The sequence below is a fragment of the Panulirus ornatus genome, chromosome 42, assembly GCF_036320965.1.
Source record: "Panulirus ornatus isolate Po-2019 chromosome 42, ASM3632096v1, whole genome shotgun sequence".
Lineage (NCBI taxonomy): Eukaryota > Metazoa > Arthropoda > Malacostraca > Decapoda > Palinuridae > Panulirus > Panulirus ornatus.
Window position 1 is genome coordinate 15,622,943 of NC_092265.1, and position 12,512 is coordinate 15,635,454.

General features: G+C 41.1%; 1 protein-coding gene across 8 annotated transcripts in view; it reads left to right on the top strand.

The window, feature by feature from the left end:
- Window positions 1-12,512, top strand: part of sd (TEA domain transcription factor 1 homolog scalloped) — a 330,242-nt gene that overhangs the window by 288,761 nt on the left and 28,969 nt on the right. For all 8 annotated transcript variants that reach the window (XM_071686621.1, XM_071686624.1, XM_071686625.1 and 5 more), the window contains 3 exons: window positions 6,309-6,478; window positions 6,737-6,935; window positions 12,137-12,199. In XM_071686621.1, the coding sequence (XP_071542722.1) occupies window positions 6,309-6,478; window positions 6,737-6,935; window positions 12,137-12,199 (432 nt within the window). The remainder of the gene's footprint in view (window positions 1-6,308; window positions 6,479-6,736; window positions 6,936-12,136; window positions 12,200-12,512) is intronic.

Here is a 12,512-nt window from a genome sequence, read left to right on the forward strand (position 1 = left end):
AGTAAAAGCTTTGCGGAAGATGAAAGCTGGCAAGGCACCGGGGTTGGATGGTATTGCTGTGGAATTTATTAAAAAAGGGGGTGACTGTATTGTTGACTGGTTGGTAAGGTTATTAAATGTATGTATGACTCATGGTGAGGTGCCTGGGGATTGGCGTAATGCCTGCATAGTGCCACTGTACAAAGGCAAAGGGGACAAAGGTGAGTGCTCAAATTACAGAGGTATACGTTTGTTGAGTATTCCTGGGAAATTATATGGGAGGGTATTGATTGAGAGGGTGAAGGCATGTACAGAGCATCAGATTGGGGAAGAGCAGTGTGGTTTCAGATGTGGTAGAGGATGTGTGGATCAGATGTTTGCTTTGAAGAATGTATGTGAGAAATACTTAGAAAAGCAAATGGATTTGTATGTAGCATTAATGGATCTGGAGAAGGCATATGATAGAGTTGATAGAGATGCTCTGTGGAAGGTATTAAGAATGTATGGTGTGGGAGGCAAGTTGTTAGAAGCAGTGAAAAGTTTTTATTGAGGATGTAAGGCATGTGTACGTGTAGGAAGAGAGGAAAGTGATTGGTTCTCAGTAAATGTAGGCTTGCGGCAGGGGTGTGTGATGTCTCCATGGTTGTGTAATTTGTTTATGGATGGGGTTGGTAGGGAGGTGAATGCAAGAGTATTGGAAAGAGGGGCAAGTATGCGATCTGTTGTGGATGAGAGAGCGTGGGAAGTGAGTCAGTTGTTGTTTTGCTGATGATACAGCGCTGGTGGCTGATTCATGTGAGAAACTGCAGAAGCTGGTGACTGAGTTTGTTAAAGTGTGTGAGAGAAGAACGTTGAGAGTAAATGTGAATAAGAGCAAGGTTATTAGGTACAGTAGGGTTGAGGGTCAAGTCAATTGGGAGGTAAGTTTGAATGGAGAAAAACTGGAGGAAGTGAAGTGTTTTAGATATCTGGGAGTGGATTTGGCAGCGGAAGTGAATCATAGGGTGGAGGAGGGGGTGAAAATTCTGGGAGTGTTGAAGAGTGTGTGGAAGTCGAGAACATTATCTCGGAAAGCAAAAATGGGTATGTTTGAAGGAATAGTGTTTCCAACAATGTTGTATGGTTGTGAGGCATGGGCTATGGATAGAGTTGTGCGGAGGAGGGTGGATGTGCTGGAAATGAGATGTTTAAGGACAATATGTGGTGTGAGGTGGTTTGATCGAGTAAGTAATAATAGGGTAAGAGAGATTTGTGGTATTAAAAAGAGTGTGGTTGAAAGAGCAGAAGAGGGTGTTTTGAAATGGTTTGGTCACATGGAGAGGATGAGTGAGGAAAGATTGACAAAGAGGATATATGTGTCAGAGGTGGAGGGAACAAGGAGAAGTGGGAGACCAAATTGGAGGTGGAAAGATAGAGTGAAAAAGATTTTGAGTGATCGGGGCCTGAACATGCAGGAGGGTGAAAGGCATGCAAGGAATAGAGTGAATTAGAACGATGTGGTAAACTGGGGCCGACGTGCTGTCAATGGAATGAACCAAGGCATGTGAAGCGTCTGGGGTAAACCATGGAAAGTTCTGTGGGGCCTGGATGTGGAAAGGGAGCTGTGGTTTCGGTGCATTATCACATGACAGCTAGAGACTGAGTGTGAATGAATGGGGCCTTTTTTGTCTTTTCCTAGCGCTATCTCGCCCACATGAGGGGGCAGGGGGTTGTTATTACATGTGTGGTGAGGTGGCGATGGGAATGAATAAAGGCAGACTATGAATTATGTACATGTGTATATATGTATATGTCTGTGTTTTTATGTATATGTATACGTTGAGATGTATAGGTATGTATATTTGCATGTGTGGATGTGTATGTATATACATGTGTATGTGGGTGGGTTGGGCCATTCTTTCGTCTGTTTCCTTGTGCTACCTCACTAACGCGGGAGACAGTGATAAAGTATAATAAATAGATAAATATAAATATATATATATATATATATATATATTTTTTTTTTTTTTGCTTTGTCGCTGTCTCCCGCGTTTGCGAGGTAGCGCAAGGAAACAGACGAAAGAAATGGCCCAACCCACCCCCATACACATGTATATACATACGTCCACACACGCAAATATACATACTTACACAGCTTTCCATGGTTTACCCCAGACGCTTCACATGCCCTGATTCAATCCACTGACAGCATGTCAACCCCGGTATACCACATCGATCCAATTCACTCTATTCCTTGCCCTCCTTTCACCCTCCTGCATGTTCAGGCCCCGATCACACAAAATCTTTTTCACTCCATCTTTCCACCTCCAATTTGGTCTCCCACTTCTCCTCGTTCCCTCCACCTCCGACACATATATCCTCTTGGTCAATCTTTCCTCACTCATTCTCTCCATGTGCCCAAACCATTTCAAAACACCCTCTTCTGCTCTCTCAACCACGCTCTTTTTATTTCCACACATCTCTCTTACCCTTACGTTACTTACTCGATCAAAGCACCTCACACCACACATTGTCCTCAAACATCTCATTTCCAGCACATTCATCCTCCTGCACACAACTCTATCCATAGCCCACGCCTCGCAACCATATAACATTGTTGGAACCACTATTCCTTCAAACATACCCATTTTTGCTTTCCGAGATAATGTTCTCGACTTCCACACATTCTTCAAGGCTCCTAGGATTTTCGCCCCCTCCCCCACCCTATGATCCACTTCCGCTTCCATGGTTCCATCCGCTGCCAGATCCACTCCCAGATATCTAAAACACTTTACTTCCTCCAGTTTTTCTCCATTCAAACTTACCTCCCAATTGACTTGACCCTCAACCCTACTGTACCTAATAACCTTGCTCTTATATATGTGAGAAACTGCAGAAGCTGGTGACTGAGTTTGGTAAAGTGTGTGGAAGAAGAAAGTTAAGAGTAAATGTGAATAAGAGCAAGGTTATTAGGTACAGTAGGGTTGAGGGTCAAGTCAATTGGGAGGTAAGTTTGAATGGAGAAAAACTGGAGGAAGTGAAGTGTTTTAGATATCTGGGAGTGGATCTGTCAGCGGATGGAACCATGGAAGCGGAAGTGGATCATAGGGTGGGGGAGGGGGCGAAAATTTTGGGAGCCTTGAAAAATGTGTGGAAGTCGAGAACATTATCTCGGAAAGCAAAAATGGGTATGTTTGAAGGAATAGTGGTTCCAACAATGTTGTATGGTTGCGAGGCGTGGGCTATGGATAGAGTTGTGCGCAGGAGGATGGATGTGCTGGAAATGAGATGTTTGAGGACAATGTGTGGTGTGAGGTGGTTTGATCGAGTAAGTAACGTAAGGGTAAGAGAGATGTGTGGAAATAAAAAGAGCGTGGTTGAGAGAGCAGAAGAGGGTGTTTTGAAATGGTTTGGGCACATGGAGAGAATGAGTGAGGAAAGATTGACCAAGAGGATATATGTGTCGGAGGTGGAGGGAACGAGGAGAAGAGGGAGACCAAATTGGAGGTGGAAAGATGGAGTGAAAAAGATTTTGTGTGATCGGGGCCTGAACATGCAGGAGGGTGTAAGGAGGGCAAGGAATAGAGTGAATTGGAGCGATGTGGTATACAGGGGTTGACGTGCTGTCAGTGGAGTGAATCAAGGCATGTGAGGCGTCTGGGGTGGACCATGGAAAGCTGTGTAGGTATGTATACACGTGTGTGGACATGTGCAGCTCTGTTCTTAACGCTACCTCGCTATCGCGGGAAATGGCGAATAGTATGAAAAAAAAAAAAAAAAAAAAAAAAAATATATATATATATATATATATATATATATATATATATATATATATATTTAACAAGTAGTGGTGATGTGAGGAGATGGAGTGAGTATTTTGGTTTGTTGAATGTGTTAGATGATAGAGTGGCAGATATAGGGTGTTTTGGTCAAGATGGTGTGTGAAAGGAGAGGGTCAGGGAGAATGATTTGGTAAACAGAGAAGAGGTAGTGAGAGCTTTGCGGAAGATGAAAGCCGGCAAGGTGGCGGGTTTGGATGGTATTGCAGTGGAATTTATTAAAAAAGGGGGTGACTGTGTTGTTGACTGGTTAGTGAGGATATTCATTGTAGATATGGCTCATGGTGAAGTGCCTGAGGTTTGGCGGAGCACTTGTATATTGCCATTGTACAAAGGCAAATGAGATAAAGGCGAGTGTTCAAATTACAGATACATAAGCTTTTTTAGTATTCCTGGAAAACAGTATGGGAAGGTATTGATTGAAAGGGCGAAGGCATGTACAGAGCATCAGATTGGGGAGAAGCAGTTTAGTTTGAGAAGTGGTTGATGATGTGTGGATCAGGTTTTTGCTTTGAAGAACGTGTGTCTGAAATACTTAGAAAAACAAGTGGATTTGTTGATAGAGATGCTTTCTGAAAGGTCTTAAGAATGTTTGGTGTGGGAGGTAAGCTGCTAGAAGCAATGAGAAGTTTTTATCAAGGGCATAAGGCATGCGTTTGAGTAGGTAGAGAGGACAGCAAATAGTTCTCAGTGAACGTTGGTCTGTGGCATGGGTGTGTGATGTTCCCATGGTTGTTTGATTTGTTTAGGGAGGTAAATGCAAGAGTTTTGGAGAGAGGGACAAGTATGCAGTCTGATGGAAATGAGAGGGCCTGGGAAGTGAGTCAGTTGTTATTTGCTGATGATACAGCACTAGTGGCAGATTCAAGTGAGAAACTGCAGAGTTAGTGACTGAGTTTGGAAAAGTGTGTGAAAGGAGAAAGTTGAGAGTAAATTTGAATAAGAGCAAGGTTATTAAGTTCACCATGGTTGAGGGACAAGTTAGTTGGGATGTAAGTTTGAATGGAGAAAAATTGGAGGAAGTGAAGTGTTTTAGATATCTGGGGGTGGACTTTGCAGCAAATGGAAGCAGAAGCGAGTCACAGGGTGGGTGAGGGAGTGAAGGTTCTGGGAGTGATGAATAATGTGTGGAAGGAGAAAATGTTATCTCGGAGAGCAAAAATGGGTATGTTCCAGCAATATTATATGGTTGCATGGCATGGGCTATACATAGGGTTGTACAGAGGAGGGTGGATGGGTTGGAATTGAAATGTATGAGGACAACATGTGGTGTGAAGTGGTTTCATCGAATATGTGATGATAGGGTAATAAAAAGAGTGTGGTTGAGAGAGCAGAAGAGGGTGTGTTGAAATGGTCTGGACATATGGAGAGAATGAGTGAGGAAAGATTGGCAAAGAGGATATATGTGTCAGAGGTGGAGGGAACAAGGAGAAGCAGAAGACCAAATTGGAGGTGGAAGGATGGGGTGAAAAAGATTTTGAGTGATCGGGGCCTGAACATACACAAGGGTGAGGGGCGTGCAAGGAATAGAGAGAATTGGAATGATTCGGTATACTGGGGGTCAACATGCTGTCAATATACTGAACCAGGGCATGTGAAACATCTGGTGTAAACCATGGAAAGGTCTGTGGGGCCTATATGTGAATAGGGAGCTGCAGTTTCAGTGCATTACACATGACAGCTAGAGACTGAGTGTGAATGAATGTAGCCTCTTCCGTCCTTTTTTCTGGCACTACCTCGCTGAAGCAAAGGGAAACAATGCTGTTTCCTGTGGGACGGGTTAGCGCCAGGAATGGATGAAGGCAAGCAAGTATGAATATGTACATGTGTGTATGATGATATGTATATGTATGTATACGTGCATTTATGGGCATTTATGTATATGTATGTGTATGTGAGTGGATGGGGCATGCCTCATCTGTTTCCTGGTGCTACCTTGCTGGTGCAGGAAATGACAATCAAGTATGATAAAAAAAATTATGAATATATATACATCTGCTTCAGCATTCTCCAAATACCCATTTATTGTCTAATTGCTGATGTGAAGACATACATCTAAGTTGACTCTGAGTTGGCTGTCCCATCTGAGACATGTAGTAGTCCAAGAAATTCAAGTTTGCAACACCAACCTGTACACTACAAAGGTTTACGAAAAGAGCGAGGGTGGCTGTTGGCTGCCTGTGATATTTAGGATTCATACATAGACTCATACGGCTTGTGGCTTGCAGCGCTAACCGCCACTGTGGACACTGTGTGTCAGGCTTCTTTTATGCTGTTAAACTTTTCACAGTACTTCCACCCAGAATTTCCATCCATTTTGGTAACAGAAATGGACTCTTATATATGATCCAGTATGTTTCATTATACAGTAGCCATTATGCTGATTACTATAGTGATAATGATGATGTAATTGCATGAGGGCCTAATTATCATCTCAAATTGTTTAGAAGTGTTCCCTGAATATCAGTCTTTTATGATAAGTAAGATCTGATCATTATCAATATTTTTCAGGATTCTGCCACAAAAGAGAAAGCACTGCACACAATGTCCTCCATGTCCTCTGCGCAGATCGTGTCTGCTACAGCAATGCATAGCAAGGCATCACTTGGTCTACCCCCACCACCAGCCCCCTATGCCAGTGCATTCTGGCAGGGAGGTTTACAAGCAGGGACAAGTCAGGAGTAAGTTTTGTACTCACCTATAATTAATCATACTGCATATTATTAAGATGGATTTGATTAATTGTAAAGAACAAGCTGAAGAAATATAACCTGATGTATGTGTGAAGCATTGAGGAATGGTAATTGGGGATGCAGTATATGGTTATATGCATTCATGCATTACAGTATATCTGTGTAAAATATCAAGTCTTATGATGGCTTTTTTTAATTTACTCTCTCAAATGATTTTGTTTTCCTTACGAATTTTTCACCTTCTAGTGTCAAGCCTTTTGCTCAGTCTCCGTTTGGTATGGGTGGAGAGACTAAACCTGCCGTGACAAGCATGGGTAGCCTACTTCAGTCTACTCCTGCTCCATCAGTCACAGTGCCACCCTGGGAAGGAAGATCCATTGCCACGCAGAAATTGCGACTTGTTGAATTTAGTGCTTTTATGGAAGCCCAGAGAGATCCCGACACAGTAAGTCTGTTTGCGTGATGCCAGTTACATCATTATGAGAACAGTTTCTGAACTGCTGTAACTTGAATGATTATTACAAAAGTTTATGTTCCTGAGACAGGGAGCTTGGTCATTGGGACATCAATATATTAATTTTATTCGTGGTAGCAATTTACTTTTCTTCCTATTAGGAATCAGTTAGTGAGCTAGGGAAATGGGATATCCCAGTTACTTTAGGAATGATAAGGAAATGCCCCTATGATACCTTTGGGTAAACCCTTAAAGACAAAGTCACATTGCATGAATCACTGCCTTCCACTTTCTCTTACATGAGTGCCCATTTCACAGATCCACAGCTGTAATGTATTTGATGTAATGTAAGCAACTAATTCCACACTTTAGGCAACCCAGTAAGACCATTTGTTGTTGTTTTCATTCTCCTTGTGCTGCATTACGAGAGCATGAGATGTACCCTCGGGGAATATTGAACTTAGGATTCCTTTCTTAATCTCTCATCCTTTTTAGTTGATGTACCAATCACTGAGGCCTTTGCTTACACTAGGCTTTCTCTCAACCAGTTGATGACCATTCCCAGTCGCTGCCATCTTCCATATGGTTTCCAGAAACAGCTTTTGACAATTCCTTAGGACTGCATCTAATTCTCATATCTGCCAGCTTTTGTGGTTAGCCAGTCTGTTATAAGATCAGTTTCGTTTTTTTTTTCATTGTTCCACTGTTGTTTTATTGTACCTGGTAATGGTGATTATGTAATTCCTGTAATCAAGAGAACAAAATTGAACAGTGGTGAAAGGGCAACTGGGTAAGTAAACAGGAAATGGAGCTAGTCTTTTGAGGACTGTTGAATGTATTTGGTGATATGGTGGCAGATGTGGGAGTTTAGGTTAGGAGGCATGTTAAGAGAGAGATTCTTAGCAAATGGTTTGGTGAGAAGTGAAGCATAACATGAACTGTGGCCAGGGAGCTGGAGTAGGTGGTATTCAGTTGAATTTCTTAAGACAGGGGACAACTGTTTGTTGACTGGTTAGTTAGGGTTTTCATTGTGTGCATGGATCATGGTGAGGTGCCTAAGGATTAGTTGAATACCTGTATAGTGCTATTTTATAAAGGCAAAGGGAATAAAAGTGATTGGTTAGTTAGGGTTTTCATCGTGTGCATGGATCCTGGTGAGGTGCCTAAGGATTGGCAGAATGCATGTATAGTGCTATTGTATAAAGGCAATGGGAATAAAAGTATTTGGTTGGTTAGGGTTTTCATTGTGTGCATGGATCATGATGAGGTGCCTTAGGATTGGTAGAATGCCTGTATAGTACTATTGCGTAATGGCATTGGGGATAAAAGTGAATGTTCTAATTACAGATATAAGTTTGTTGACTGAAAGTCATATAGGAGAATAGTGATTCAGAGGTTGGTGGCAGAAATCGTTGAGGATGTGTGGATCAAGAATGTGTGTGCATTGCTTTGAAGAATGTGTGTGAAAAATACTTAGAGAAACAGAAGGATATGTATGTGACATTTATGGATTTGGAAAAGCATTTGATAGGGTTGATAGGGATGATTCATGGAAGGTGTTACAAATATATGGTGTGGGAGAAAGGCTATTTAAGTTTTGATATCAAGATAGTTAGACATGTGTGCAACTAGGTAGAGAGGAGAGTTGCTCCAGGGGAAAGTGGATCTGTGGCAGTTGCGTGATGGTCTCATGGCTTTTCAGTCTGTTTATGGATGGAGTGGTAAGGGAAGTGATTTTGAATTTTGCCACATTTGTGGCTAATTTATTTTACACTCCTACCCATCCTGTGGGCGGTGGCACAAAAGAGGATACAGAATGCACCAAAGGTCCAGGGACTGGCCCTCAGTGATTGAAATGCATTACAGGTTACATAGTGAGAAAAGTGTTAACATGGTTTGGTTGCCACAATGAATGATTTGGCATATTACATGGCAAGTGAAGTTTACAACAGTTGAAAAACAGTGATCAGATTTTGTATCTCGATAAATGAGAAAAGAACTATTTACAATAAGCAACTGTATGATACTTTCCAAGTATCCTAGGTAGAACAGTGTTATGGATGAAATGTTTGCACTTGTCCTGTAATGTTTGACAAGTATCATCTCTAAACTCACTGATTTTACAACAGTCAAGGATTTAATGCTCCAAAGTGTGAGCATTACATTGTTAGCAAAGTTTACAGTTGATTTGTTCAGTATCAACAGGAGGGGTAAACTCCCATGAGTATCTTAAGTCGGTTGACAACATCAAGGTATCTGCTAATCCTGTTGATGGAACCATATGTATATAGATCTTTTTGCATGATTATGTGGTGGTAAATGGACTTACTTGTGCTTTAAACTCAATAACCTTACTTTTATTCACATTTGTTCTCAAATTTTTTCTCCTTTCACACACTCTCCCAAACCCAGAAACCAGTTTCAGTCTGCCCTTTTTCATTCCTGTTACCACCCCGCCACACATGAAATGACAACCCCCTCCCCCCGCATGTGTGCGAGGTAGCACTAGGAAAAGACAACAAAGGCCACATTCGTTCACACTCAGTCTCTAGCTGTCATGTATAATGCACCGAAACCACAGCTCCCTTTTCACATACAGGCCCCACAAAACTTTCCATGGTTTACCCCAGATGCTTCACATTCCCTGGTTCAATCCATTGACAGCACATCGACCCCGGTATACCACATCGTTCCAATTCACTCTATTCCATGCACACCTTTCACCCTCCTGCATGTTCAGGCCCTGATCACTCAAAATCTTTTTCACTCCATCTTTCCACCTGTAATTTGGTTCCCCACTTCTTGTTCCTTCCACCTCTGACACATATATCCTCTGTCAATCTTTCCTAACTCATTCTCTCCATGTGACCAAACCATTTCAAAACACCCTCTTCTGCTCTCTCAACCACACTCTTTTTATTACCACACATCTCTCTTACCCTTTCATTACTTACTTGATCAAACCACCTCACACCACATATTGCCCTCAAACATCTCATATCCAGCACATTCACCCTCCTCCATATATATATATATATATATATATATATATATATATATATATATATATATATATATATATATATATACATCGAGTAAGTAATGTAAGGGTAAGAGAGATGTGTGGAAATAAAAAGAGCGTGGTTGAGAGAGCAGAAGAGGGTGTTTTGAAATGGTTTGGGCACATGGAGAGAATGAGTGAGGGAAGATTGACCAAGAGGATATATGTGTCGGAGGTGGAGGGAACGAGAAGTGGGAGACCAAATTGGAGGTGGAAAGATGGAGTGAAAAAGATTTTGTGTGATCGGGGCCTGAACATGCAGGAGGGTGAAAGGAGGGCAAGGAATAGAGTGAATTGGATCGATGTGGTATACCGGGGATTGATGTGCTGTCAGTGGGTTGAATCAGGGCATGTGAAGCGTCTGGGGTAAACCATGGAAAGCTGTGTAGGTATGTATATTTGCGTGTGTGGACGTATGTATATACATGTGTATGGGGGTGGGTTGGGCCATTTCTTTCGTCTGTTTCCTTGCGCTACCTCGCAAACGCGGGAGACAGCGACAAAGCAAAAAAAAAAAAAAATATATATATACATGTGCATTTATGCATGTACATGTGTTTATGGGTGGGTTGGGCCCTTCCTCATCTGTTTCCTTGCGCTACCTCACTGATGTGGGAGACGGTGATTAAGTATAATAAATGAATAGATAAATGATATATAAAATGTAAATGTACTTTAGGAGAAGAAATTATATGGATTGAAAAAGGTGCTAAAAGTGAGTGAGATCAGAAAAGTCTTATGTGAGGAGATACCAGGAAAAATTTGGTGAAGAATAGCAGATGGTGAAAGTACACAAAATTGGGATGGGGATGAGGAATGGGAGGTAGTTATGTTAGCAGTAGCAATGAGAAAGTTGATGAGTATTACATTCAGGGAAGGAGTGAGAGTGATTGGATGATGTACAAGAGTAAGCAGCAAGAGTTTGAGAGGAAAGTACTGGGGCAAGAAAAAAATCTGCAAACTTTAGGGAGAATTAAGAAAATATTTTTGAATAAGGTGAAGAGTGTGAGGAGAACAAAAAAACAAATGGGAACATTAGTGAATGGAGCAGTTTGGGAAAAGGTTAAGAGGAGATAGTGAGAGTATATTGAAAGACTTTTGAATGTGTTAGAGGGTAGGATGGCAGATGTGGAGTGTTTGGGATGTGGAAGAATGCAGAGTAAGAGAGTCATGACAAGTTGATGACAGAAGAAGAGGTGGCATACCATCTGGAGTGAGGGAGAATTCAGATGAATTTCTCATGAAAAGGGGGTGACATTTTTGTCAAAAGATTAGTTAGGATTTTTGTTGTATGTATGGTTCATGTTGAAGTGTCTGAGTATCGATGAAATTCCTGTATAGTGCAACTGTATGAAGACAAGGGGGAAAAAACAAATCTTTGCATTACAAAGGTATGACTTTGTTGAGTGTACCTGTTAAGTTGTATGAGAAAGTGGTGATTGAGAGAGTGGATGCATACACAGAGTATCAGATTGAGGAGTAAAGATGTTGCTTCAGGTGTGGTAGATGATATGTGGATCAGATTATTGCTTTGAAGAATTTGTGTTAGAAAAACTCAGAGAAAAAGGATTTGCATGTGGCATTTATGGATGTGGATAAAGCATATGATAGGGTTGATAGAAATGCTTTGCAGAAGGTATTACAAAAATATGATATGGAAAGAAAAGTACTAGAAACTGTGTGGAGTTCATCAAGAGTAAGGCATGCATGTGAGTAGAAAGAAAGGAGGGTAAGTGGTTCCAGGTGAAAGGAGGTCTGTGGCAGGGGTGTGTGATGTCACTATGGCTGTTCAGCCTATTCATGGATGGGGTGTGAAGCAAATGCATACATTTTTGGGAATCTTGAAATGCAGGATCCATTTGCATACCAGCCACAGTGAATGGAAAAAAATAAATAGACCCTATACTACAAGCCACATTGAAAGGGTTAATGCAGTTCCCCATGTATTTTGGCTTTTTTTTAATAAATGATTATATGGTGTTTTTAGTGATGGAGAATTATGTGAAATGATATCCATTCCTTAGCCATGTAGTTTAAAACACCAGTTGACTAGTTATTCTGAATCTTTAAAGCACTTTTTCCATCGTACAGAGCTGTGTATGTGCTTAACTTCAACAATTTTATTTTTCAGTATCAGAAACATCTCTTCGTACACATAGGTGGGCCAACAACATATGCAGATCCTATTTTAGAGGTATGTTATTGCTTTTTTTGTTGTCGACAAGTTATCAACTGCCAGTAATGAGATCATTATCCACGAGGATGTATAAAGTATCAAAAGAAGGATATACATTTGTTGTATTCCTGTTCTAGTTTATATCTTACTCCATTTGACCATATCCATAATTTTGTCTTTGATATGTCATGGACTAAAGTTTGCAGAGACAGATTTGGAGGTGTATGGACCTTATATCTCTGAGCTTTTAAGTCAAAAGTTTTATAAATAAGTTACTCTGTTTTTTACCAAAAGATTTCTTGAGTAGATTTTGGTATGTGTGCATGCACTT